Source organism: Falco naumanni, chromosome 2 (genome assembly GCF_017639655.2).
Source record: "Falco naumanni isolate bFalNau1 chromosome 2, bFalNau1.pat, whole genome shotgun sequence".
NCBI classification, from domain to species: Eukaryota; Metazoa; Chordata; class Aves; order Falconiformes; family Falconidae; genus Falco; species Falco naumanni.
In genome coordinates this window covers 58,420,812-58,447,467 of record NC_054055.1, presented here as the reverse complement: position 1 = coordinate 58,447,467, position 26,656 = coordinate 58,420,812, and the positions used below count along the sequence as shown (strand labels likewise).

At 39.2% G+C, this 26,656-nt stretch overlaps 2 protein-coding genes across 4 annotated transcripts in view; one reads left to right on the top strand and one right to left on the bottom strand.

Annotated features, from left to right (window-relative positions):
- The window catches only part of UBAC2 (UBA domain containing 2), a 99,861-nt gene that overhangs the window by 37,108 nt on the left and 36,097 nt on the right, over positions 1 to 26,656 (bottom strand). The gene's annotated exons all lie outside the window — the stretch shown is intronic.
- On the top strand, positions 4,025 to 14,991 carry GPR183 (G protein-coupled receptor 183). 2 transcript variants are annotated; one of them, XM_040584449.1, is made up of 2 exons: positions 4,025 to 4,130; positions 11,987 to 14,991. In XM_040584449.1, exons 1-2 carry the CDS (start codon positions 4,090 to 4,092, stop codon positions 13,089 to 13,091), a joined length of 1,146 nt encoding a protein of 381 aa, XP_040440383.1. In that variant the 5' UTR covers positions 4,025 to 4,089; the 3' UTR covers positions 13,092 to 14,991. The 2 variants fall into 2 exon arrangements, with proteins under 2 accessions (XP_040440383.1, XP_040440384.1); XM_040584450.1 differs by lacking the exon at positions 4,025 to 4,130 and adding an exon at positions 8,707 to 8,754.

The window sequence follows — 26,656 nt, the reverse complement described above, 5'->3', positions numbered from 1 at the left end:
ATATTACACCTAAGGTGCCAGCCTTTATTCTGAAAATGTTAAACATTCTCAATAACAACCCTTAAAATTAGGTAACTCCCTGGAATATGACTACCCCTGATAGTTGGCATCCTCTGCCTGGTGGAGCCCAGGACTCAAAGGAACCATCTATTCCACCCAACCATTTCTCTAAACACCAGTGGGACAGCCCAGCGCCTGAGGCCCCTAAATACAGCATTAGGATACATTACCAAATACTCATGTATCTAACTGCCATTATTCCACAGGAATGCAGGAAGAAAGTGGGGAAAAAAACCCAAGAAAAAATCTGAAGATTTTGTACATTTTGAAGGGACAAAAAAGGTTACTCCTATCCACGGATATCTCAGCATAATCACTGCAACATTGGGTTCATCAAAATACGCAACCAACCAACCTAACGCTTTACAATCCACTCATGAAGACATGTCAGACACCTACCTCTCCTAAAAAATCCTTTATTTCTTTAATGCCAAGACTACCTAACAATCTGTTTTGTAAACTGCTCAGCTCTATCATAAACCAGTTTTTAAGTTCCTCTCCCTTCCTATTGGTGAGCTAATCCACACCTTTCCTTTTCTGCTGGCTACAATCTTTCTCCCAGTTTCAGTTTTAATTTAGTCATCATTAATAAAATGATAACATATGTAATCATTACTCTTTAGCTTTTCCTAAAAAGGCCTGTTAATCCTATCTCCCCTCAACCTTTGTCATGCAAAGCTGATTTACGGTACCTGACCATTTCTATTCTAACAGCCTGCTGCAATGTATAATATAAAATTTCTTCAGTTAGGCATTCACTCAGGCAAGCAATTGCTACATACCATCAAAGGATTATTGAGCTTACAGCACTATGAAGATATTTTTTTATTTTTATTTTTTAAAACGAGGCCCCTGTCCTTCACTTAATATATGATTAGCATGCTGCCGTTCGTGTGAAGGCCAAAGACAGATGAAACCAATGGAGTGGCACAGGAATGGCTGGCCAAATCCTGTGCCACAAATAAGTACGGTATCACAGGGAAAACTGTTTATCTGTAACTGGTAAGTCACTAACGTCAACTAGGCGTTACAAAGTTAGTTACTCAAGCTTACCCACTGACAGCTGCTGCTCTGCATCAGATGTCTGCAGCCAGTGATTGACGGTGACAGCTTATCAGTTAGCTTTGCTTTTATGACTGATCACATTAACCGAACCAGAGCTTGAGTTCAGCAGGAGAGAGAAGCTTGCATCTTTCTAAAAGGAAGGGGCTCCCACTGAATCCCATACTTGGCTAAATCTGGAACAGAAACTGGAGCTAGGCAGTAGACAAATGAAGGCACAAGGCAATGCTGAAGGGGTTTAGATGGCAGAGTATTTTGTTGAGGATGTACAACTCGAGAACTGTACTGAAATTTTTGTTGTACCAAGTTCATCTAAGCTTGGGTGATTAATTTCTTCTTCTTCATCTACATAAATCTAACACATTTTATCTGGCCTCTGCAGAGTTACCGTGACTCACTGGTGAGTCATCGTTTACTGTTCCTCTAATTGAAGTCACTTGAGAAAACATGTCTGTCCACAAAAAAAGACAGGATTCAGCTACAGGTTAGTTCTAGACACCTCATCTGTCTCCCAGAAAACAAAAGGAGTTAGTTTTGCAAGGAAAGGCAGTTTTGCAGTTAAGATACAGGCTGGCTGGGTTAATTTTCTGGTTGATCCATAAACACCCTGGGTAACTCAGAAGAAATTTCTTACCCTGGGTAGTAGCTGTCTAGTATTGTAAAGCTAAAACCAGTACCATTTGTAAGCTGCTCAAATAGATTAAGGACTAAGCAAGTAGACAGAAAATAAATCATCACAGGCATCATAACATACTGGTCAAAATATTAACTGCACTGCTTTGATGTCACCATCCCTGAAAGTAATAAATTAGTATATTAATTTGCATGTTACTCTCTTTGCGTGCCAACAGCAAAACAGTAAGCTTTTGCACACAAATGATAAAACCAAACATACATCACACTTTTTGATACGCACCATTTCTTGGTTTAAATGTTCAAACCCCGGGACAGTTAAACAGATATTGGAGAAACAACAGCTGTATAAGAACAGACAACAAAGAGCTAGAAGGATAAATAGCGAGTAAATGAATGCAACTGGTATTATTTAGCTCAAGCAATTAATATCACATCATGCTAGACTGAACTGGTGGCTAATACATCAGTGTGACTCAAAGAGTACCATCTAGTAATGTATCTTAATCAAAGGCAGGCAGCGTTTTATCAGAGCAGGAAACACATATTCCCATCACTTTATGATGTTAAGACTATTTTGAAATAACATTTCATTTAGTGTGAAGCTGTGGTACTAATGTCAGCCCTTGAGCATACATGCCTGTGTATATCAGTATTTCCCATTTCTACTACATATTTTTGTTGCTGGACAGGAAACCACACTGAAGTATTACTTTGTGTACAAACCAAACAAATTCCCTTTGCAATTTCCCTTTAAACAGTCTTTAATTCTCATTACTTCATTTAAACAGATTTTACTCTGTGATGAAGCTGAATAATTAAAATATGATTCAAAAACAAGAACAGAAAATATCCAGAATAAGACCAGCAAATTCTCCCAAAGCCTTTCTTAATCTGGTGTTAGAAGATAAATGGCCCATAAAAAACGAGGAGCTGAGAGCCCTTGATTGAGTCTTTCAGCTCCCTGGCATCTAAGCGGAATCAAGCCATGTCTGCATTGGGAGTTCACCTCCAGAAAAACCAGCATATAGTGCCAACCAAATGCTCCAAACAGGCACAGAAGTAAGCCCACAAGGCTCTATTTCATTCTGCTACAGCAAAAACATTTAGTAAAGTTTAACTTTGCCATTAGATCTGCATTTACTATAGGCTTTCTGATGAGATGGATATGTTAGTTGAGATTTTGTCTCTGCACACCTCCAACACCGCAATGTCAGCAAATGCTTGTGCCATGAACACAGCCCTAAGGCTTCCAAAGAGGCATTCCACCTTCTGCATGGGTTGGACCCACCAAAAATAGCATCACCTTGCCTACTTGCTAGTTCTTTCAAATCAGGCCACTAAATGAGGTCACTTTTAAGATAAATAGTCCTTTGCAGTCATGAACTAACAGTATGAGTTTTGGGGGGAAATCCCAGGTAACTCTCAACCACAGCCTGTAACAGCAAATGACAGGATTTTCCATCTATCTCTGATCTCCAAAACCTTCTTAACAAACAGACAATTTAACTCTTACATCAATGCTCTTTACCCAGAAAGAAGGTTATTCCAGGTTAACAACGGGTTACCTCAGAATTTGACATGCCATCCCTTTCTATTCCCTAGTCACCCATTCTTATCAGTATCATTTCAGGGAAATCAGATTTGTGTTTTAAAAGCTTTTTATCTTTCATGTATTATCTTACATGTGTATTATTGTTACTATTATCCTTGCTCAAAATGCACTCAGCATCTTACAAAGGCACATACCCTCATTAATCTCTCAAACCACCACAGTTCTTCAACTCCCTCACATATTTTCAAAGGGCATTTCTGTAAAGCCTCATCATTATGATACCAAAACAGTGCTGGGAATGTACACGGGCTGTTGAGATGTCTGCTTATACACCACATCTCAGTATGCCTCAGTACTGAGGTTTTCTTGTGCTGTGTCAGATCTGATCAGTAAGCAGCAGTTTTAAAGCATGTACTGATCATACATCTCTTTGCTACAAACTATAGTTAAGTTATTTTTAAATGCAAATGGCATATAAAGTTTTTCCACTCAAACCTCTGGGTAAAGTTTCTTCCATGAAAGTCAGTAATGTGTAATTTCAGGGGGGAGGCAGGCGGGTTGTTTCTAATTACTCTCTTTGAACAGACTAATTGTAAAAGGATTAAACATAGATGCTTTCACATCCCCTAAAACAGTAGGCTGCAAATCAAGACCAGCGTACCAACAAGGGTTTTTTTTAAGCACTTGAAAAAGCTTACCCCTCCCACAAAAGACACTCACGTAATCACTCTTGAAAACAATGTGCACGGGTAAGCTTTTGCACTCAAGCCATCCTGCCAATGCCCTTAACTGCTCAGAGGATCCAAGAAGCTACAGATATGTAAGTACAGAGAAGAATGAACTCTTTTTTCCCCCCACTGAACAGCAGCAAACAATTCCAGAAATATTATTTATCTTTTTTGCATTATACTGACTATTTTCATGGGGTAGGTAGGATAAGTAATCTTTGGATGGGAGAGACAAGGCTTGAGGAAGAAATTTGTGGTAATTTATGTTCACGTATTAATATGCCGCCAGTTAATTTTTATTAAAAGGATCTCTTGACCCACAGCATCAACAAGTTATTTCAAGTCCTTTCTTATAATACAGCCCTTTGACAATCACATGGAAACATTTGATAGTGCATTAGTTTAGACAATTTTTTTAGCAATAGTATTTATACTAATGCAGGAGTAACTACTGTACCAGTACAAAGGGAAGCATTACAGTTCTTAAGTAATGCACTGAACTCTGCAGAATACTTTAATAGTAGGAGAGAGCCTTAAAAAACCCATACTATGGTCGTGAATGCACAGCTTGCTCTATCTATCACACGCACTCCTTGGCTATGAAACAGCTTTTATTGTCAGCTCAAAAACTCCTCGGCCACTCTCCTCACATCTAAATTTTGCAACAATATTTTAATAATTCAGAGTTTTATGAGCTAATTCCTCTTTTACCTTCTGACATGCATGTCTTTCAAAGTTTTTAGAAGGAATTATTTTCTGAATTGGAATCTTCAAACATCTCTTTATTACTGAGCTTTGTGGCATGAAGATAAGAAAAATTACAAGTGATACGATTTTAATGCATCTTTCCAATTAAACATTTTTCCCATTTTTCCTATTATACTGGCAAAACAGGACAGACTGTTCAACAGATGATAACTCAACTATCATTTATCTTAAAAAACAGAGACTGCACGCATGCCTTTCAGCACAGAATACAAGAGGTCTATCTAACGTTTTCATGGCTCCTCCTGAAGAGACAAGGGAACTGAAAATTTACCTGGCAATTAGTCTTTAAGAGCTCAAATCTTACCCCTTTCTGTTCAAAAAGATTGAGGAGTATGTGTACATATAATGAATATTAAATTTAAGCTAGCATTCTGAAGTTGTAATCCCTAAAATTAAAGACTGTACCTGTACAGGTCCCATACCACCCTGGGGGGAAAAAAAAACCCATATAAAAAGGTGTGCATGTTTTCTAGGACTAAAACCCAAATAGTTGTTTGACCCCTTTTTTCTTCTGCTTGCAGGAATGTAATTGTCAGTGGCTCAGATTTTTATTTTCTGTATTTGTTATAGTTTAGGCTCTCTCTTTTTTACATTTAGTATACTTAGGCAAGTAAACTGAAGGGAGGTTAATCATCTCAGCATCAGCACGGCTCTTCACATGCATCTTTGGCAGAGATGACTTATGTTAGATAGTTCTCCCACTTTTCATAGGATAGATCCCGTTTGGAAAGAGATATCCAACAGATAAGAGCACCACATGTACACTTCAAGTGACTTCCACTTTTTCTTTAACTAGTTAGGCCATATTTCCACTTAACTTTTTTATTTTCCATTTTGCTCACTGTAGCTTCTCTTATTTTTGAGCACCAAATGTAACTGTCATACAACTTTGCAAAATCTATAACAACAGATAAAAGCAGGACCATAAAGATCCCACACTGCATGCATCTGCAAATTCTGTTAAGCACTTAAAAGAATATTTTAATTCTTTATAGCTGTCATTATGACAATTTCATTTATAAAATGTATACTTGGGATTCTCTGACATGTGGCTTACAAATTCGGCTTTAGTACTACAACAGATTTGGGTCTACACCAAGAAAGCACTAGCCTGGAAACTCTCACCAAAATTAGCTGTGGGTTGTGACCTGAGGATTCGGTCTTCAGGTCATCATGCCTACTCATTGTCATTTAAGGACACGAAGCTCAGCAGCTTTTGAAAAAACCTAAATTAACAGAATGCAGTAGAAGCATATGAGTGTTATAGTATTAGAAAGAAACAGGAAGCTTGAGGACACGCCTGTGTCTTGCCTCAGCTTTTATTAAACCACATGTAATGCGTAAGCTGCCAGATAACACACACCTATATATATATATATATAGGTATCTTAGGTATATGTTCTTTCTGTATCAACAGAGTTCTATTATGCAACTTAGCATGCACACCTTTTAACATACATAAATGTATGACTAGTTGAATCAAGCCTTTTTCTCAAACAGAGAAAACACTCTACAATGAAGATCACTTGCATGATAAATTAGAAATTCAAACAGTAAATATGACTGGTCAACAGAAAACAATTGATTTCAGAGATTAAGGAAAAAATTAAACCTACATAGCCAGAGCACTGCCTATTTCCCATCTTCTGCTGTTTTTAAACTCTGTAAGATTTACACAGCTTACACCTACAGAGGACTGTAAGCTCAGTAAATTGTCAGGTCAGGCACTGCAGGGAAAAAAAAGTCTCTTTCCAGACCATTCCTTTTAAATAATTTATACTCTTTATGTATACATAAACATTATTCCCCAATACCATTTGTTAACAAAATATTGTCCACCTCAAAGTGATTAAACCACACTATGTATACAGTCAGGAGAGATCTTACTGGTGATCTGCCATGCCTTTCCAAAAATTTAATTAGTGTCCCTCTTAAATTAGCTACTGGATGGATGGACCATGAATTCATCTCCAAAGAATGAAAATTATTGAGACAGATAAATGACACATTAGATTACAATACACAGTTAAAACCTTCTGCGTGTTCCCTGTTCTGCTGGAAAAACAGATGGTGCTTGTTCATCAAAAGCAGGAGATGAGAGAACAAGAAGAGAACTCATGTGGCATACAGAGAGAGCTTCACATCACTGCTTGCACCTAATCCAAACCCGTGTAATCTAAGGTTGCAACACTGCAATTGCTGGCTCATAGCTTAAGTCTGTACTTGTTAATAGTTGAATGTATGTAACATTACAGTACTACACATAAAGCTCATCATACATGAAAATCTCTATGAACCAGGGCTTTGGATTATGTAGTACTTCCAGACTGGAGCTACCACTCTGTCCATGAGATACCCTTTGCAGTGGGGACTCTGCCCTGAGCTGGGCTCTTGTGTACTGCAGTATAAAGGTAAAATGAAGGAATAATGCTAGTCAACCGTTTTCACAGAAAACCAATCTCCTAGAACAATTTGCTTTCCTTCTTTGATGAGATTACAAAATTGGCTTAGAAAGGCACCTGCACAGATCTCAGACATGTTAGATTTTGTAAACAGCTTCACGCAGTCCTGTGATTTCCCCCTCCCTCCCAAGTGGATACTATTGCTGTAAAATGTCAGGAACGCACACAGAATAGACTAGAAGTTGCCTAGCTAACATTTCTCATAAAGTAATTGGCTAAAGAGAAACTTCTCTTCCATCGGTGGTCAGAAAGGAAATACAATGCTAGGACTTGGAGAATGGCAAGTGAGAGAACACTAAAGAACAATGTGCACTGGTTGCAAGCCTGGGCATAATATTAAAATTAATTTTAAACTCTCCCAGGCATAAGGTCCTCCAAGGCAGAAGCAGAGAGCAATGGCGATGTCCCTAGACTGGAGATACCCTAGGGCACAGTGAGTCTGAGAAGTACTCTGGGATCACAGTGAACTAACTTCACAAGCTCTCGGTACAATGCTACACAACTCTATCTCAGGTATCTCATCAACTGAGCAGAAAAAGCAAGGACGTAGCAGGAAGCATGCTTTCGGGTACACTGATACCAAGAGGTATCTGGAACCCCATCTCTAGTGTGGAACTAAGCTGGGGTTAGAACAGGTGTCACAGGACTACTCTGCCTTGTGGTGAGACATTTGAGAAGTTCACCTTGAATCACCAAAAGGCTCAACAAAAACAGCAACTGAAAATTAATTTAAGGGAAATTTAAAAAAAGAAGAGACACCCACATTTTTTAATAGGGAGGTTGACTGATCAAAAATTACAGTACAAATGGCTAATTTGCTTTCTCTACAGTTATCCAAATCAAGACCAAACAGCATTTTAGAAAATACACTTTAAATAAAAAGTTAGTGGAATCCACACACAAATAACTAAAATAACAACATAATCTGGATTATAAAGGAAGTCACATTAAATGATTAAGTGTCTGTGTCACTGAGTATTATGTGTCTGCAGAATCAGAAAACATAAAAGCCTGCACAACCTGCTTTACAATACAGATACAAGGACAGGAATTTTAAATACTTTATGCCTTATTTTGCATGTACCTATATGCAAAAAATGTTTTCTGAAATTATTGAATTGGTAAGGTAAATTAATGTTATCTTTCTTTCAGGTATATATTTCAAAATATATCATTAATAAACTCAGAAAGCCACTGGGCAGGGGTATTTAATCCAACAACCTATATGAGCAAAATTTTTGGTAGTGATTTTAGAGGGTAGCTTCAATGATGCACCTGGATTTGAGACAGTAAGTAAATGGCTGTGTTCTCATTAGGTATTCAGTCACATAGCTCATTAAATTCAAGTCCACCTAGTCTGAGGTTTGCAGCAGTAAGGAGAGAACATTCTCCATTTTTCCTCCAAGAATGCAAAACACACAGAAAGTACACAAAACGGGCGTGCTGCTGTTCTTCCAGATACAGCATATGACATCCTCCACAGAATGTATGTATAATAAGCTGATCACTATTGATTGCTGCCAAGAAATAAATGGCAACCTGACACAAGGAATAGGATTTAAAAAATAATAATCTTGTCTTACTTGGTAGTCTAGACATCTTTTGGGAAGAAAGGTTTTTTTTTTAAATGCAGCCCTGTTCAAGTGAAATACCTGCTGAGGTGAATACAGAGTTCATCCAACAACAACAAGAGCTCAGATGTACAAAGGAGTTACTGTAGCTCAGGTGATACACACTAAGTTGTCAGATGGTAGCAACTTTATCATCTGTTTGGGCCCCAAACCAGATACAGTATCTCAATGTGTTGTTTTTTCTTAAATTAAAAAAAATTACATATATTCAGGTAATATAGCACCTAGACACCAACAGTGGCTGTTCAGAAATGGCCATAAATACCTACGTATAGAGAAAATACTAATACTCATCTAGAGTATTATAAAATGTGCTCCTTACATAAACAACAAAAATATTTTTTGGCTAACAGAGGATCAGAAAGAACACTTCCCCCACACAAGGCTGACTCCCACAGCAGGCAGAAGAGCCTCCTGACATCCTCTGTCAAAGAGCACAGTTTAGCTGATGCACACACTACCCTGGAAAGCCTGTGAGCTGTGGTCCTCCAACTTTCTTCTCATCTGTTCGGAGGCAGTTTGTCTCCCACTGAGCTGCTCCCCATGTATACCCATAGTGGTACAATGGATACCATATCAATATGCAACGGATAAACACAAACTTTCAGCGAGGGCGCCTTCTCAATAGAGCCATGGTTTTATGCAAGTTTGAACATCCTATTTTGAGCAACAGTAAGTTCTAGATTAATGTATTACATTAAAGATCCAACTTTACAGCACTAAATTAGGTAACATGCAAATTCTACTCTTAATGTAAAAAAAAAAATAATCACTGAAATTACAGATTTTTCCTAAACCAAAGTTAAACATGTTTGTATAATAGATATTCTACATTTTACATTTACAGAAAGACATATGAATGGATGTGACAATTATGCACATAAGGAATCAAAACTATTACAACTTTGCAATGAAAATAAAATTATGCATTTAATATGCTGCATCTAGTTACTGCTGTTTATCATAAATCTTACATTATTGTTCCTTATATATGCTTAAGAAATTATTTTTCCTAAATTTCAAGGAAGAGATGAGTAGAAGATAGATGTCATGCTGGGAGTGTGAGCAGGTAATCAGAAGCATTTAAGAAACAAAATACCCCAGTGACTTTTACCTAGGTGCCTACACAAACCCACACTATTTTCTGCAAAAAGCAGTCTGTTACACTTACGTAAAACAAGAGCCATCCTACGTGCTTCTACAAGGGAAAAGATGAAACAGGAGGAAAGTATACTAGAACTATCCTCAGGACAATAACTGATTAATACCACTGTATTAACCAATCATCAAACACACTAAGATACTGTAAATGACGCAGAATAAAATTAATATAAAAGTACAGACATTCTTAAATCTGCACTACAGCTGGAGTTGCTATTTAACAATTTAAGTCCCTTATTCAAACCACAAAACTCCCAATTCAGATTTGACTTCCATCCCTGAACGCAGTATTCCCACCTCTTGACCCAAGGTACCTACCTCATGGGTATCTAAGAATCAGAACACTGTACATCTATCAGTCAGAAATCACTCACCTGTCTTTCCTACTGCCTGTGCAACACAGCAAACATAGACTTAGTATACTATCTGGATGCTAAATTTCTTCCTTAAATATAAGTAATATAACTCATTTATGTATTCTAATACACATCATCCACTATCCACAGGTTTACTGTTTAAAGAGAACCTTATGCACCCCTGCTGACCTAGCCAGCAGTCTGACCAGCCTGGCTTATGATACAGCATGTGTTGCAGGTACATTAATTGTGGAAAATCCAAAAGCAGGACAATCTCCTCAAAACATGAAAGAAGTTACTAACCTTTTAATGCTTTCACAGGTTAATACAAGGATAATAGATACTTTTTAAAACATGCAGCTTAAAACTCTTAAAACTGAGAGGTATCTCCCAGAAAGTCTTTTTTAAGGTACAACAGGCTACAGCTGTTTATAAATAGCATGTGTTGAAAGGCAGATCCTCAGAAATAACCTAGACGTTTTAATTAAAGGTACCCAACAGATTTAAAACTCAGGTTACAACAGCTTTTATCTCCAGATAGTATTCTGCATTAAAGCAGAAGCAATCTTGCTTTGACTGCTGTTTTAATCCACAAACAGCCTCTAAAAGGCACCATTTTGCAGAACAGCTGCTTGAGGAGTAACATTAGAAGCCCCATCCTTTCTGATATTTATGCTCACACTATGCAACTGTCAGGTAACAATACACCTAAGAATTATTTTGCACTGGAAGCAATATCAACAGGATAGGGTCTGTTCTGTTTCTGAAATTCTGCTGGATAATTTTTTATATTTTTAAGTCCCCCAAATCACTGCCACTTTGCAGCTCTGCCATGCTACTTCTGACTGTGCAGGTAAAGAAGTTGTAAAACCTACTAAATTGACAATGTGTAAAATATTTCAGCTCTGTTACCTCTCTTTTGCAGCACCACTAAAGAGTGACTAAAGTAGCAGTCTTAAAAATTTATGCATGTAACAATATTTGAATTAGATTCCAAAAGCCAATTCTTAAAACTAGTATTAAGTAAGCTGAATTACTATAATGCCAATATGATAATTCTGAAAAAAATCAAGTTTCTCTAAACAAGTTAAACCATCACAACTTGAATTGTTAGCAACAAAAATTAACAAATTAAAAATTAAAAAAAAAATCCCTACATATTAACTGAAACAGGTTTAAAAGATTTTGCCTGCTTGTCTGATCCTTGAGGAGTTCATATGATCCCTTATCATGTGTTTCTTCAGACTCCTTTGTCCCCTCAGATTTCTTTAAACCGTCTTCCATCTCCTGATCACCTATGTCACTTTCCAAATACATTACAGCCCTGGTTTATTATTTTGCCAAGTCTGATTTTTTTCAAAGAGAAGGAATGAGATCAAAACAGAAAAGCCAGAGCCATCTTTTTGTTTGTTTGTTTTTGGAAGGAGGCTTGAAAAGTATTTCACCATAAAGAAGTTTCATTTCAGTTTTTTACAGTCTTGCTTTTTGCAACCGATGTTGGCTGTTCTTACGCACAAGAAGTTTGTATTTATTACAAAATGTTCCCTTTTGTGGTTTTTTTTCATGTTAGGCCTATGGATCTTCCTGCAACAACCGCGGTTACAGAAATGGACACCTTCACAGCTTCTCAGACAAACAGTTCCACCTGTGACTTATATGAGCACAAAGACACAGCACGGATACTACTGCCTGTCTTCTACAGCTCCATCTTAATTCTTGGGGTGCTTGGAAACGCCATTGCCCTCACCGTCATTTTTAAAAACAGAAAGAAGATCAACTCCACTACCCTCTACTCAACAAATCTCGTCTTCTCTGATCTCCTGTTCTGTATTGCCTTGCCTACAAGGATAGCCTACTATGCCCTGGGATTTCACTGGCCATTTGGAGAAGCATTATGTCGAATAACTGCTCTCATGTTCTATATCAACACCTATGCGGGTGTAAACTTCATGACATGTTTGAGCATTGACAGGTTTTTTGCTGTTGTCCACCCCTTCCGATACAAGATCAGAAGGATTAAGTATGCCAAGGGCATTTGTGTCTTTATCTGGTTTCTTGTATTTAGTCAAACTTTCCCATTACTTATACAACCCATGTCACAGGAAGAAAAAGAAAGGACTACGTGTATGGAATATCCAAACTTCGAAAAAATTGCACATCTACCATTTATACTTCTTGCTGCCTGTTTAGTAGGGTACCTTGTTCCCCTGGGGATTATACTATTTTGTTACTCTCAAATTAGTTGCAAACTTTTTCAAACGGCCAAGGAAAATCCACTGACTGAAAAATCAGGGATAAACAAAAAAGCCATCAATACAATCATATTTGTAATTATAGTATTCATCATCTGCTTTACCCCTTATCATGTTGCAATCATACAGCACATGATTAAGAAGCTTCAGAATGAACCCTTGTGCACAGAAAAGAAAATTTTCCAGAAGTCACTCCATTATACCGTGTTTCTGATGAATTTTAACTGCTGCCTAGATCCATTCATCTATTTCTTTGCTTGCAAAGGATACAAGAGAACCGTAATGAAAATACTGAGACGACAAGTGAGTGTATCAATTTCAAGTGCTGTCAGGTCACATCATGAAGAAAGCTCACGTGACATAGGAGAAACACAAATGATGGCACTTGCAAAATCTTCCAATGGAAAGCTACCTGAGAAATGAAGACTGTAGTACACTGCAGTGGAGCAAATTTAAAAATCCGGGGTCCACAGTAAACACTCTTAGTGCTCCCTGTACAGCAGCTTAAGTAAGATTCTGTTTCTCAGGAAATCAAGGAGTGATGTTGGACTGAAAAAGAATTGTCATAGGACAGCAGGAAAACTCAGCATTATAATTTCCTTGCTGTATCGTTTTGACCGATCTCATTATTTTTTCCAGGAAATATACACCAGTGTGAATGTTCCAATTCCATATGGCACATATGTATGCCTGGATGTTACTAACTCAAGCAAAGACTTGATTCACAGTTTGGGTGTCTGAGAAAGGATTAAACAAAAATAGCTTACAATTCAGACTGACAATAACCAGAATATCTGAACATTGCAAGACCTCTAGCTGTGCTCCAATTACAGCAATGGTTTTGTTAGTCAAGTCACACAAGCAGAGGAAATCAGACTTTGAGAAAAAATGGACAATCTCTGTGCACGTTTGACTATCACAAGTGCCTAGTTTATAGCCCTTTGGAGGTGAAACTGCATTTTTAGTATTTGGAGCATAAATGTCTTATTGGACAATTCACATACATAACATTGTCAAATGTAATAGATCAAAAGTTAATGAACTGCTTGGTTCTCCCCAACACTGAGTATCTCCTGTATGTTAAATCACTCATCTTTGCAAGGTGTATTATCTCTTTACTCCTTTTCCTAAAGGAGAACTTTTCTTTCTAGTGTGTATTGTAAAAGAGTATTTACTCTAGTTGTACATGAATAATTTATAAACACAAAAAATAAGTTGAAGTATGAGACTGTGATATGAAAATTGCACTGTTTCAGTTAAAAGAGCAGTGATACAGGGTTCTTCAGAACTTCTGCTGAAGTCAAACATGGACACGAGACAAATGGTTTAGAAACATTAATAAGTATTCACAGTTGAAGCCACCAAAACCTACATTAATGGGTTAATTCTGATGGTGAGATGGCTAGCTCTTTTTAAGTGCTGTTTACCTGAGAGAGCAATAAATGGGAACAGCAGGCCTGGCTGGGAAAGAACAAGCTTTCCCACCACGCCTTCATAAAGCATATCTGGGATCCCTTTGGGCACACTGAAGTTGGGCCAGCAGAGACCAAATGACTTAAACACATCCTGCTGGCATCAGCTCAATACCAGTTGAGCATCCAGGATGCAAGCCCTGGGTTCCTGCTGTCATGCCCTTCCGTCCTGTGTCAGTTTCCTTCCCTACTTTATTCCTGGCCCCCCTGTCTTTTCTTTTGTCTTCTATCTTATTAATATGCCTTCACCCGACAACACAACTTGGTAATTGCACCGTAAGTTTGTGATGGAAAAGGAAAATTAAAGAGTGCTGATAATTGCTGGTAAAAGCTATGCCAGATGTCAGAATAAATGTTATTTATTGCAGCTGTATCTCTCTGGCACTGAGGTTGTACTGGAAGTCAAAAAAACATAGTTACATTTGTCATCTTTGCAATTCCTTCCTTCCTCACGTGTTGACCTCCACCTACCTGCAAGCATAGAAGGGTCATATCTGAACATAAGTACGGAAACATTAAATTAGCAATTACTTTCTTATGGGAAAGAAAATGCAAAAGACCTTTTATTTCATACCACTTAGTTTGTCAAAATTGAGTTTTTAATTACAAAAGACACTATGCAGCTACAGGAAAACGGAGTAAGAGAAAGAATTAACAGAAGAAGTTCTACTTAATTCTGTATACTATAGTAGTTCTGTTCTTGTCAGCTTTTTTAATAAACTAATTTAAATATTATTTAAGAATTTGTTCCTATCGAAGTAAACAAATGGTAACCTGACAAAACCACAGACAGACCACTCGTGAATACCTAGAAACTGTCAAAATAAAATATATGTATTATTAACATTAAACCAGTACAAGCTGATTTTATTTTACTAACATCTGGGTTTTAATTTTTGCTATGCATTTAATCTAACTGTGATTATAAAACCTTAAAGGCAAGAAGTCTTTTTTTATGCTTGTCTGTAAAATATAACTCAAATATGTATTACAGCACCACATAATGCAGATACCTATTCTCTTTTAAGTGGAAACAAAGTGAAGATCTATATGGACAATCTTTCTCTACCGACATTTTCTTATGTTAGCAATTCTGCTATTTAACAAATTTAGACTTAAGTTTCTAAATCACCTCAACATTCTCAAACAGCTAACTTTACATCAAAATACTGCTTTTACTCTAATAAGCCTTAGAGCATTGGTCCAGTTAGATACAGGTTTGAGAAAAGCTGGGTTTTTTCTCCTTATTTTAGTATTTCTCAAATGCTGAAGAAACAAGTAAAATGAAAACCTTTAAAAGCTAAGATAAGCTCAGCTTCCTGGCAAGAGCCCTAAGGGCACAGACACAGAAAGTGACAATTTATAGCTGTGGCAGCTGATGCCACTGCTTCCCCTTCACTACTCATCAGCACGCACTCACAGCTCACACACACGTATCAATGAGGAGCCTCTCTTCTGTGTGCTTATCTGAAACTGCCAAAAGTAGCGGCGGTGGTTTCAGTCGGCCTGGGACACAGCATTGAAGTAATTTAGAGAGCATCTGTCCTATTTCTTCTACCAGCTGTGCTGTGGGGTTGGTAGCCATCACCAGTCAGTAACAAGCTGCTGCATAGGAGCAAGGGAAAGCAGTAATACTGAAAACTTACAGTTCAAACAACTGGTTTTCTTCAGGATGCCCTTATCCATTTACCCTGCTGGTACTCTTGCCCCAGTATTGTCTGCTGGAGTATTTTTACCTATTCCAGTTACCTATAGCAGCACACCTCAAGTCCCTCTCCTCCTGCATGTTGCACAGACATGAATAAAGGGGGTAAAAGCCATATCTGGCATCTCTTCTCCTCTCCAATACTAAGTATATTAATGGATGTGTCTGTCTGAAAAGACACCAGCATGCCATGCCATGCAACATGTGGCTGAAGCAGTAATGAGCTCTGTAAAAGGAAATTAGCTTTTGCTTTGGCAAAAGCTGTTTATACATTCTAGGAAGTACCCCCATCTACATGAAAGGCTGGGAAATGGTCATCAGATCTGGAGCTCACTCACCCTTTTCACTTAAAAATAAAGCAGCTGATGAGTAGCAACAGGTTCATATGGCTTGCTCATTACGAGGATCTGACTTACGTTCTTTGGGGAAACCGGCCCTCTGTTTGGAGGGTGAAGTCCAGTCAAGATCTTAAAACCTGTGTTCATGACAAAACGATAGGATATCTTTTAACTCTACACTTCAGAGTGTAGGGCTAGGGCAATTGCTAAGAAGACTCCAACTAGACTATATGTCCACTGCTGACATCAAATCTTAGCTGGTAGGGAATGTGACAGACCACATAGAAATAAAAATTACGAGGGGGACCAAATGGTACATTTTGGCTGTCCCTGTCCAAGTCCAGAAAAGAAAGTTGTAGAGACACCTGTTGTTGAACACATTACCAAGTGAAAGTGCATCATGTGAAAAATCCCAACACACATGCATTTTCATCAAAAGAGCCTATAGTTCCTTCACCTTTTGGTGAGAATGCAAAACTAAGGACTACTAATGCAAGTGCTCAAATGGGTTCCCTCAGCCACCTTGGGCTTGAAGATATTGAAGCCTAACTGAATGTGTGGAGATAACACAATTTCCTGTGGCTTACATCCCAGTGGAAAAGGACAGGTATTCCCCAAGGCACTGCTGCCTGACTCTTTTGGCTGTGGCCCTGAAAGCTGCGCTGATGAGGAACCTGTTGGCAACATGGTCATCTCCTAGCAGAAGACAGTAACAGCAAGTGTCCAAAGTGGTCAGCATGCTACCACAAATAACACGATTCCTGAAGACTGTTAATGACTCCTCCTGAAGCAGCAAGCTTCATCAAGTATCAAGAAAAACATGGAAGGTTCTGGTTCTTTTTAAAAGGATGTTTCATTGAAGACTAACATTGTTCTGAAAGTCAAAAGCTTTTAGGTAAGCAAGGAATGAACAGACTCCAAGAAAATTATGAGACAGCCTGCAACATAAGAAAAATAAATAAGGTGGAGCTGAAGAGAAGGAGAAGAGAAGCTTTGCTTTATACAACCAGTTTTGGAGGAACTGAAAAACAGCAACTGTCTCTTCCATCTTCATGTCTGTGGTACAGAGCAGGGGAAGAACTTAAGACAAACCAAGGTTTGTATCTTAGCAGTATCCCACTGTGCTGGCTCAATACAGGCAAGGTCAACAGTCACCAAGAATCACTAGAAAAACATCAAATTCATTGGAGTGAAATATTTCCTAATACAGTCTTGGCTAAGCTACAGCCTGCAGGCTAAGGCTATTGCACCAAAATAATTCAGCCAAGGTGCAATCCTTTTTGGAAGAAAAATAGGGGAAATGCTGTTTGTGTAGTAAATGCTCAGACATATTTCCTCCATTTTTTTTCCCCTCAGAATACTCTCTTGGCTTCCTGCAACATCTAACTTTGGACTTCCTGAGGTACACGGCTCATCTTTGCACCATCATCTGGTCCCTTTTTGAACTCCAATCAAATGTCTGTGCCTGCAGCATCTTGCAGCAAGAAGTTCCACAGACAAACTACCCATGTTGTCTGGCGCCATTTTCGCTTGTGACACCTGTTAGTTTCATTTGAAGTTCCCTGCTTCTTGTATTAGAAATGAGTGAACGCAGCCACTCTGTTTACCCTGCCCACATTACTTGTGATTTTACAGACCTGCATCAAATCCCCTTCCTTCAAGTCATCTAGTCACTTCTGCGAACAGTCAGATCAAAGTTTTTTACCACTTCACCCAAACTACAGAGGAAGGGAAGAAGGCAAGTGCAAAGAAAGAATGGAAATCCAACTGTGTTCAAGCTGGGTGGCAGAAGAGAACAGGGTATCTCTATACACAGGGAGATCAAGAGTGTACTGATCCCCTTTTCCTACCACAGTAGGGTACAGGTAAGTCTCAAAAGTAGGATCTTCCCCCACAACTGCCAAATTTGGATAAACTTGCTCAGACGCATTAAATAAAGAACAAGACCTCAATGGGCTGGAAAAATGGGCTCACAGGAACCTCATGAAGTTCAAGTGCAAAGTCTGGCACCCAAGATGGTATAAACCCAAACAATCTTACAGGCTGGGCACCAGCTGGTTAGAAAAGAAGCTGGAAAAAAAGGTCTGGGCTCCTGGTGGACAACAAGTTAGAGAGGAGTCGGTAGTGTGACCTCAAGGCCAAATATGTATAGGACTGTGTTCAAAAGAACATGGAGGAAAGCAATCCTCTCTGTTCAGCTCTTGTGAGATCATACTTATGAGTCCTGTACACAGTTTTGGGCTTCCCAGTACAAGAAAGATACTGACATACTGGAACAAGTTCCACCAGGCAGCAGGCCACCAAAAATGATGAAGGGGCTTGCAGCACATGCTACAGGAGGAGAGCCTGAGAGAGCTGAGATGGTTCAGCCTGGAAAGGGAAGACTGAGAGGAGATGTTATCACCGTCTTCAACTGCCTAAGGAAGAGGGGTTCAGAAAAGGTGGGAACACCCAGTAAAAGGCACAAGTTGCAGCAAGGAACAATTAAACATTAGGAAGCATTTTTTCATCACGATGTTAGTCAGACGTTGGGAAAGGTTGCACAGAAAACCTGTGGCATCTCTATCCTTAGAGATACTCAAAACTTGACTGGACGCAGCCCTGATTTAATTGGCATTACCAGGGTTATGGTTTATGATACCCAGAGGCTCCTTTCAACCTGCATCCTTCTACAACTAACAAGTTTAGCAAGAAAGTAACATGAAACTCAATGTCCTTGCAGTAAAACTAACAAACGATAAAACTGTAAAATCTTCTAGTATTGTCCTCTATTTAAGCCCTTATCAAAATGCTGTCATTAGCATCCTCTTAAAATAAAGAAAGGTCAAGACATGGCCTAGATTTCTTTCAAAAAGCTGCATTCATTTTTCCTCAGTGCAAAAATACGAGTTTCTCCTCTTCCTCTTTTCTTTTCCTCAGTTGTGACAGATGTTGTGCAAAGGGCTAAACTAAAAACGCAAGTTTTGCACCTGTTCTGAAGGCAGCAACATTTGTGGTTATCCTGTCCCCTCCAGAAAAGTATATGTTTTCTTATGCCACGCACAAGGATAGTTATGTTCCTCCCTCTAATAAGCTAGACTTAGCAGTTTCATCCTTCCTGTGGCATGTAACTTTCGAGGGAAGTTGTGGTTAGTTGACAGAAGGCACTCTGAGGCAGCCTACTTTAAATATAGAGATGCTGAAAACTGATTATTCTCAGCCTACAATCCTACAAAGCAGCTAGACAGTGTTTCATCAGCAGCTACTGATGCTAGGGGGCTAAGAACTTAAAGGTTTTAAGGTTTAAACTTAAACTTAAGGTTTCACCTTAGTATCACAGCTTCCAAGTATGGACAGTTACAGCCATTCTGTCCAGAAGTAACAATATCACATTACTGTCACCAGTTGGACAGGAAGAGATGAAATACTGATGCCAGCTGTATTTTTGACAACAAGAGACAACTGAAGACTCCTGACAAATTATCAGACTATAAAGGCAATTCTGAGACAATTCTTTATTTCTGTCCTTTAAAAAATAAATACAGTGTATTCACAACACCAACTATTCGAAACAGCCCAAACACCCGTCAGAACCTTACTCCTCCATTCACCCAGATAGCGGCAAACCAAGTATTTCAAACGTGTCGGGGCTAGCTACATAATAACGTTATTTATGCTAAAAGAGGGATACAGGTCAAAGCTTCATGGTCATACCCTCAACACTTAGCCACATCTCATGATCTCTCCTAGTGGCTTTATTCTAGGCAAAAACTGACATAAATGATCAGACAGGACAACTAGAAAGAGGCCTGGGCCTGCAATAAAATAACACATTGTATATCAATATTAAAAATGTCAGCCGGAAGAAAGTATCTCAGTTCTGTGAAAATAAAAAAATAAAGCCATCTGAAATTACTGACATAACAGATTACATTGTACTAATTTCATTAGATGAAAGCTTTTTCCTCTGTAACTCCTCTTAGCCCACAAGCTAGAGCAAAAGCTCTAAAACTAGCATGCTTGGATACCACCACTGGCAAGCTGACACCAGGGATGACTGCAGGACAGGCAGCCTGCAACTCTGAGCTCTCTTTGCCCCTCCTTGCTTGCAACTCTGCACTTGCTTTTGCTCCTCCTTGCTCTTCTCCTGCATGGCTCCAGACGTTCAGCTAGCACCTGCATCCCATGCCCTGGCCATACCCAGGGGCACAGGGAGAGCTGTCCACAGCTAGGCAAACCCACAGAGGCCAAGCTCATGGCTGAGAGGTACTAGCTGAGGACCACTGCAGATGGAGAGCAGACCCTAGGGGTCAGGGAAATGCCTCCTGTTGTCTGAACTGATTTTACTTCCTCCATAAAATGACTCTTTACATTCTTCCACTGTATGTGCAAACTGAACTTGGAAAAATTAATTCCTCTGGCTACGGCCCTGCCTTCCTCATACTGTGGTTGCTGGTGCTGTGGAGGCACTTACTGTACAGCTCAGCATTTCTATTCAAGCACCACTGTCATCATATATTCCTTTTGCTGTGCTTCTTGTGCTGCACCTTGTAAATTCCAGCCAAAATTAAATGGTTCATGATCAGGACTGTAATTAAAAAATGTCCATAAAAAAAGATTTTTGGAGCAGATATCAATAGTTAGTACTACAACATATTTTAACTACAGATGAAGTCTCATTGTCATATGTTCCCGACAGTCTTTGGAACTTTAAAATAAAAAAAGTTTTTTAAAAAAGTATTTGTCTTTAAAGTTTTAATCAGTTCTTTAAGACTGAGACATTTTTATTGGTGTTGCACATAATAATTCACAGGAATGAGACTAAAGAATAATTATCTTTACTATTTAAATCCTCTGTCAAAATACCTATGATCAGCAAAGCATAAAGATGTAGCTTGAATTCTGAAATTACTTCTCAGAAATCTGATTCTAATATTCTTTCTCAAGGTGCCACTTCCTAGTCACAAACAAAAACAGGAAACAAGTACGCCTCACTGGCCACAGACACATTGGTGGAAAGCATTTTTGCTACTCTCTTTTCACAGTTTTACCCAACTTTGTCAGCATCTCAAAAAAAGGTCTAAGCAAAGACGCATGATTTAAACTCTGTCTCATCTGGTATATAACTCAACTGCTCATAACAGGACTCTTCCACACACAGAATGATGACAGCAGTGGCCAGGGGGAGAATGTCAGGGTGTTCTAGCAAGATGCACCAAGAACTACAGAGCATCTCAAAAGTATTAAAGGAAATTTTGCTTTAGTTAAGTGACTTTCGCTTAGAACAAAAATACTTCTCTGACTCGTAAGAAATGAGAAAATCAGCATTACTCTGAACCAAAACGTTTGCAATTGCAGAAGTAACGTTATCAACAATGAATCAATAATGGCCAAGACAGCCAACAGCATCCTGGCTTGTGTCAGAAACAGTGTGGCCAGCAGGGCCAGGGCAGTGATTGTCCCCCTGCACTCAGCACTGGTGGGGCCGCACCTCGAATCCTGTGTTCAGGTTTGGGCCCCTCACTGCAAGAGGGACACTGAGGTGCTGGGGTGTGTCCAGAGAAGGGCAACGGAGCTGGTGAAGGGTCTGGGGCACAAGTCCTGTGAGGAGCAGCTGAGGGAACTGGGGCTGGTTAGCCTGGAGAAAAGGAGGCTGAGGGGACCTTATGGCTCCCTACAATGGCCTGACAGGGGCCGTAGGCAGGTGGGGGTCAGTGTCTTCTCCCAAGTAACAAGCAATAGGACAAGAGAAAACAGCCTCCAGTTGCACCAAGGGTTTAGATTGGGTATGAGGAAAAATTTCTTCACCAAAAGGGTTGTCAAGCATTGGAACAGGCTGCCCAGGGAAGTGGTTGAGTCACCATCCCTGCTGGTATTTGAAAGATGTGTAGATGTGGCGCTTGGGGACATGGTGGACTTGGCAGTGCTGGGTTAACGGTGTGACTTGATGATCTTAAAGGTCTTTTCCAACCTAAATGATTCTATGATTCTGTAATTTATCTACTGTAGCAGCCAGCACTGGATGACTATTCTGTGACAAGTTGGTGTATGTTTTGTATATTTGCCCTGTATATTCCCTGACCCTAGGCTCTCTATCTACAGTGGTCCATCTACAGGTCAGCCACGAGCTTGGCCTCCGTGGGTCTGCCTAGCTGCGGACAGCTCTCCCTGTGCTCCTGGGTATAGAGGGACTCCTCATGGCCAGGGACATGGGATGCAGGTGCTAGCTGAATGTCTTGGAACCCTGCAGGAAAAAAGCAAGGAGGAGCAAAGAGAGCACAGAGTTGCAATCAGGGAGGGGTAAAACACATCATTTCTCCAGCTGCCAACACCAGCAGGATAAAAAGTCATAATTCTTTTTCTCCAAAAAGGAAAAGTATTCTTTCAAATCAGAAAGACTGAAGTGACTAAGTTAAAAATTTAAATTAATGAACGTCTGTTATGAGCAAAATGAAAGTGAACAAACTAATTGTAAGACTTTTCAGAGAATAATAAAGCCAAAAAAACCCACCATGCAAATTACTAGTCATGGAGAACATAACAGTGAGCTATCCTAAAATCTGTGAGAGAGAATCAAACAGTGCTTCCTCTGAGAAAAACTGTAACCGAGCAGTAGATGTAAGAAAACAAGGAATTAAAAAATGGATTTGAAAAGTCTCCCACATTTTAGGGTGTTTAGGATGGCAACAAACACACAAAAGCATAACCCCCCATTAATGCTACATGAACTTGGGAAAAATGGCTAAACATTTTTAGTGATTTCTGTACTTCATAGATAAAAGCTTAAATACTGGTGTCATCAAAATCAGCAATACCTCAGAAGTTAAATAAACTTGTGTTTTATTTGTTCAAACCAAACTGGTGAAATAAAATATCTCTTAATTTGAAGACTTAAATATTACTATTTCAGTAGTCTTATCTGTGTTTCCCAAAAAACACTTGTTGGCCTGTGGTAACAACATCAAACAAATGAAATACTGTAGGCAACATCACAATCTGCTCTCCCCATTTAGCTTCAGTTTTAACTCTTTAATATTTTGCAACAGGCACTAAGCAAAGATTACCAACACAGTGGTTAAAGTTCTACTGAAAATAATTTTTTCCACTCTTAATATGTGCCTCCCTCCTAGAGAAACTGGCTGTATGGAGAAATAATTTCTGATGGAAATTTTAAATTATTTTTAAAAAGTATACTACTGCAGACAAAAACAGTATCTGCTTTTATTTTTAAAAGTTCTGTAGAAATATAAAAAGTAGCAATCAATTTATCTTTCCACTTCTTCCAATTTAATTTTGAGAAATTCACAATATTGGTTCAAAGTAACGCTTGGTAACATCACCTCCTCCCCATGCCAACTCAACCTAAACTTCATTACCATTTCTGTTCCCTCACACATAATAAGAATAATGGGAATTGTCCAATGAAAGCACATTTCTCTCTAACCTGCTACCCTGATTCTCACAGAGTAATACTAAATCACTCTGAGAGATACAAAATCTCACAATAATATGCTTATTGTGGAGTGTCTTCATAACAATTACTGCTTCTTCTAATAGCCCTTATTTAAAATTATCCAGTACTGAAATCCAATTACAGGTCATTTATCTTTAAAAAGGGTTAAGATAGCTGGCAGTATTTAGCCAAGTTGGCAAGACTTGTAATGTTTACCTCCATAAGCTGCTTACAGAACACTGACTGCAGAGATTAATCCTGCCCAGGGCAGACCAGTTTCTTTCCCCTTAAATAAAAACACATTTCCAATCTGAATAATTACACTTAGTTCACAGATCTCTAATAATGACATGCTTGGTACTTTCCACTTCATTAAAACAATTTAAAATGGTAAGTGTGAAAGTGGTGACAGCCTGCAATTACAAATGCCACTTAGTGCTCTGAATTTGAAAGGGGCAGCTCATCTCAGTGAAGCCCTTTCAAAGGTATACCACCTTGCTTCCAGATAGATTCAACTACCGGTAACACTTTTTGCCAAATTACCTCCCACTGCTTTTGCCCTCTTAAATAACGTTACCCAACTGCGTGTTTTGTGTGCACTGTGCCTATCTGAGAAGTGTGATAGCAGAGCGACTTCATAACCCAACTGCAATGTAGAGGTAAGTATCCTAATTATTGTGAAAATGGAGCATTGCCCCATTTCAAAAACACTCTCAAAATCCTCAGCAAATCCTGACACTGGTTAAGAAATGGCTGATTATCCATTTGTTACTACAGTCTGATATCTCAGATGGCACAGCTTTTTATAGGGCAGAGCTTTAGGCTGATAATGACTCCTTGGCCTCTTACAGCTATTAAAATCGGGGCTTGGTGTGATAAACCATGAAGACTCCTGGTTCAGAGGTTATAGTCTTCTGCCCTCCTCCTCCCGCAGAGGTTACTGATTCTGCAGCAATGCATGCCTTAACCTCAAGCACATGAACCTGGGCTGAAGCAATCAACTGCAAATCTTGTGGTACAGAGTAACAGAAGGACAGAGTCCCGGTTCTGCCTTCCAGCCACACAATCCCATTGCTTTCCTCACCCTGGTGCTGGCACTCACCCACCAGAAGTGAGCAGCTTTAGATACTTAAGCCAGTAGGAAATGATCCCTGCAAAAATACGTATGTATACGTGCTTTATTTTTAATCATTATTTTATCTCCCTAGAACCACTGCCTGTAGGAAGTCAGACAACTTGCACTGCAAGTGGTAGATAGGAAAGCACAGGCTGGGGCCAAGTGCTTGCTCTGTAAGTGGCAGCCTACGCGTCAACCAGCTCAGCCCTGCTACAAAACTGCACCTTCAGCAGATGAAACAAAGCCACGTGGACTTGTTCTTGCTGTCTCCTTTGCAAGGCTCTGGTACAGCAGCAGAGAACACAGCCAGTGAAGCCATGCTTCTGTTTTGAACTAGCACAGATCCTTCCATTAAGTCAACCCAACTCAGGGCCCTCAGTTCTGAGTACAGGTGCCTCAAGCTCCCTTACACTGATCAAACATCACTTTGCATTTGTTAACAAGTATTTTTTGTCTACCGTTATTCTGCCTCTTCTGCCCCATGTATTAAGATCTTCATAGTTCCCTTAAAAGTCTAAATACACTAGATCTCATTTTCTGATCCTGTCCCCTTACTCGTTAATCTCTTTTCACAATCAGTGCTATATTAAGCAGAAACTACTTTGAGTGGGTGCACATATTTGGCCAAAGATTTTTTGAAGATGGGGGAAACCATTCAGTCTGGAAGCGCATAACTTAAGCACTTAAGGGCAAAGACTTGGCTTAAGAATACCTGTAAGGTAGACTCCTGACTGTCTACTTCCCTTGGTTGAACATAGTGTGGAAGGAGTAAAGCACACCTGGTCTTTTCTATTTGCCCATCTCGTACTTCCAACACAAAGAAGGGTTCAGAAGTAGATGAGAAGATGGAGGTATGCATATAGTTAACACATCCCAATCTCCATTTAGAAGCAAGTAGTAGTTCTTTCCCTTTGAATGAACATTTGTATGTGTTCACTGGGATTGCTGCAAACACTCACCTCTCTTAACTGTGGCCCAGAGAAGTTACTTGAATGAACGTCATGCTCAGGGTAAGAGAGACCACATTGTGCAACAGCTACCGCAAACGCCGTCTCAGGCTTGTAGCCAAATCATCACTTTCACTAAGATGTAAATAAAACTCCAGTTTTTATTTCTAGAGTGGCAACATTCCTTAATGATTCCGCTGTGGACACTGGGGCTCATGCCTGGTGTTTACCCCTAGCTCTCTGGTCACCTCACAGTTTGCTGTTCACTATGACAGTCTGTACAGAGACAGTTATTGCACTGAAGTAGTAAGAAACACTCATGAATGACCTTTATAAAAAAGAAAGTGTGTTTGACATGCAGGAGGTACAGTTGCCCCAGTTCCAGAAATATGAGGGTTCAGATGAAACACCAGCAGGCTGACTTTTTGACAAGTGATGCAGGAATCTAGGATGAATGCTGAGGAGAATCTTAAAAAGAAGAGAGGGAAAGCACAGGATGTCACACTGCTTCAGCCACAAGGGCTTGAATCTTGTTTCACACTTCTGGTAGAGCACACAGCTACCAACAACATTATCTTCATCAAAAGGTGAAAAGAGTCGCTGACCACAGGCTCAAAGAACTGTGTGAGAAAATACAGCACCAAATTAACACCCCATTATGGAAAAGGATCATTAGCGAATGCAAACAAACAAAACTGCTTCTCCTACCAAGCCCTTGATAAAACTCTTGGCGACAAGTGACAAAAAAAACCCTCCATAGAAAAGCACAGAGATTGCTGCTGAGTATCCCTTTATGGAGCCCATCTTATTTCTTAATGTACAAGGAAGGTAAGTAAAAATGTAATAAAAATTAACAGAAGTTTTAAAACACAGAAAGGTATTTTGTCTCACACCACAGGGAAAATCAGTTAATTTAAGAACTGCAAAAGACTAAGTACTTCTTGATTAACTGTTTCTTACCAGGGTTTAGTGGATGT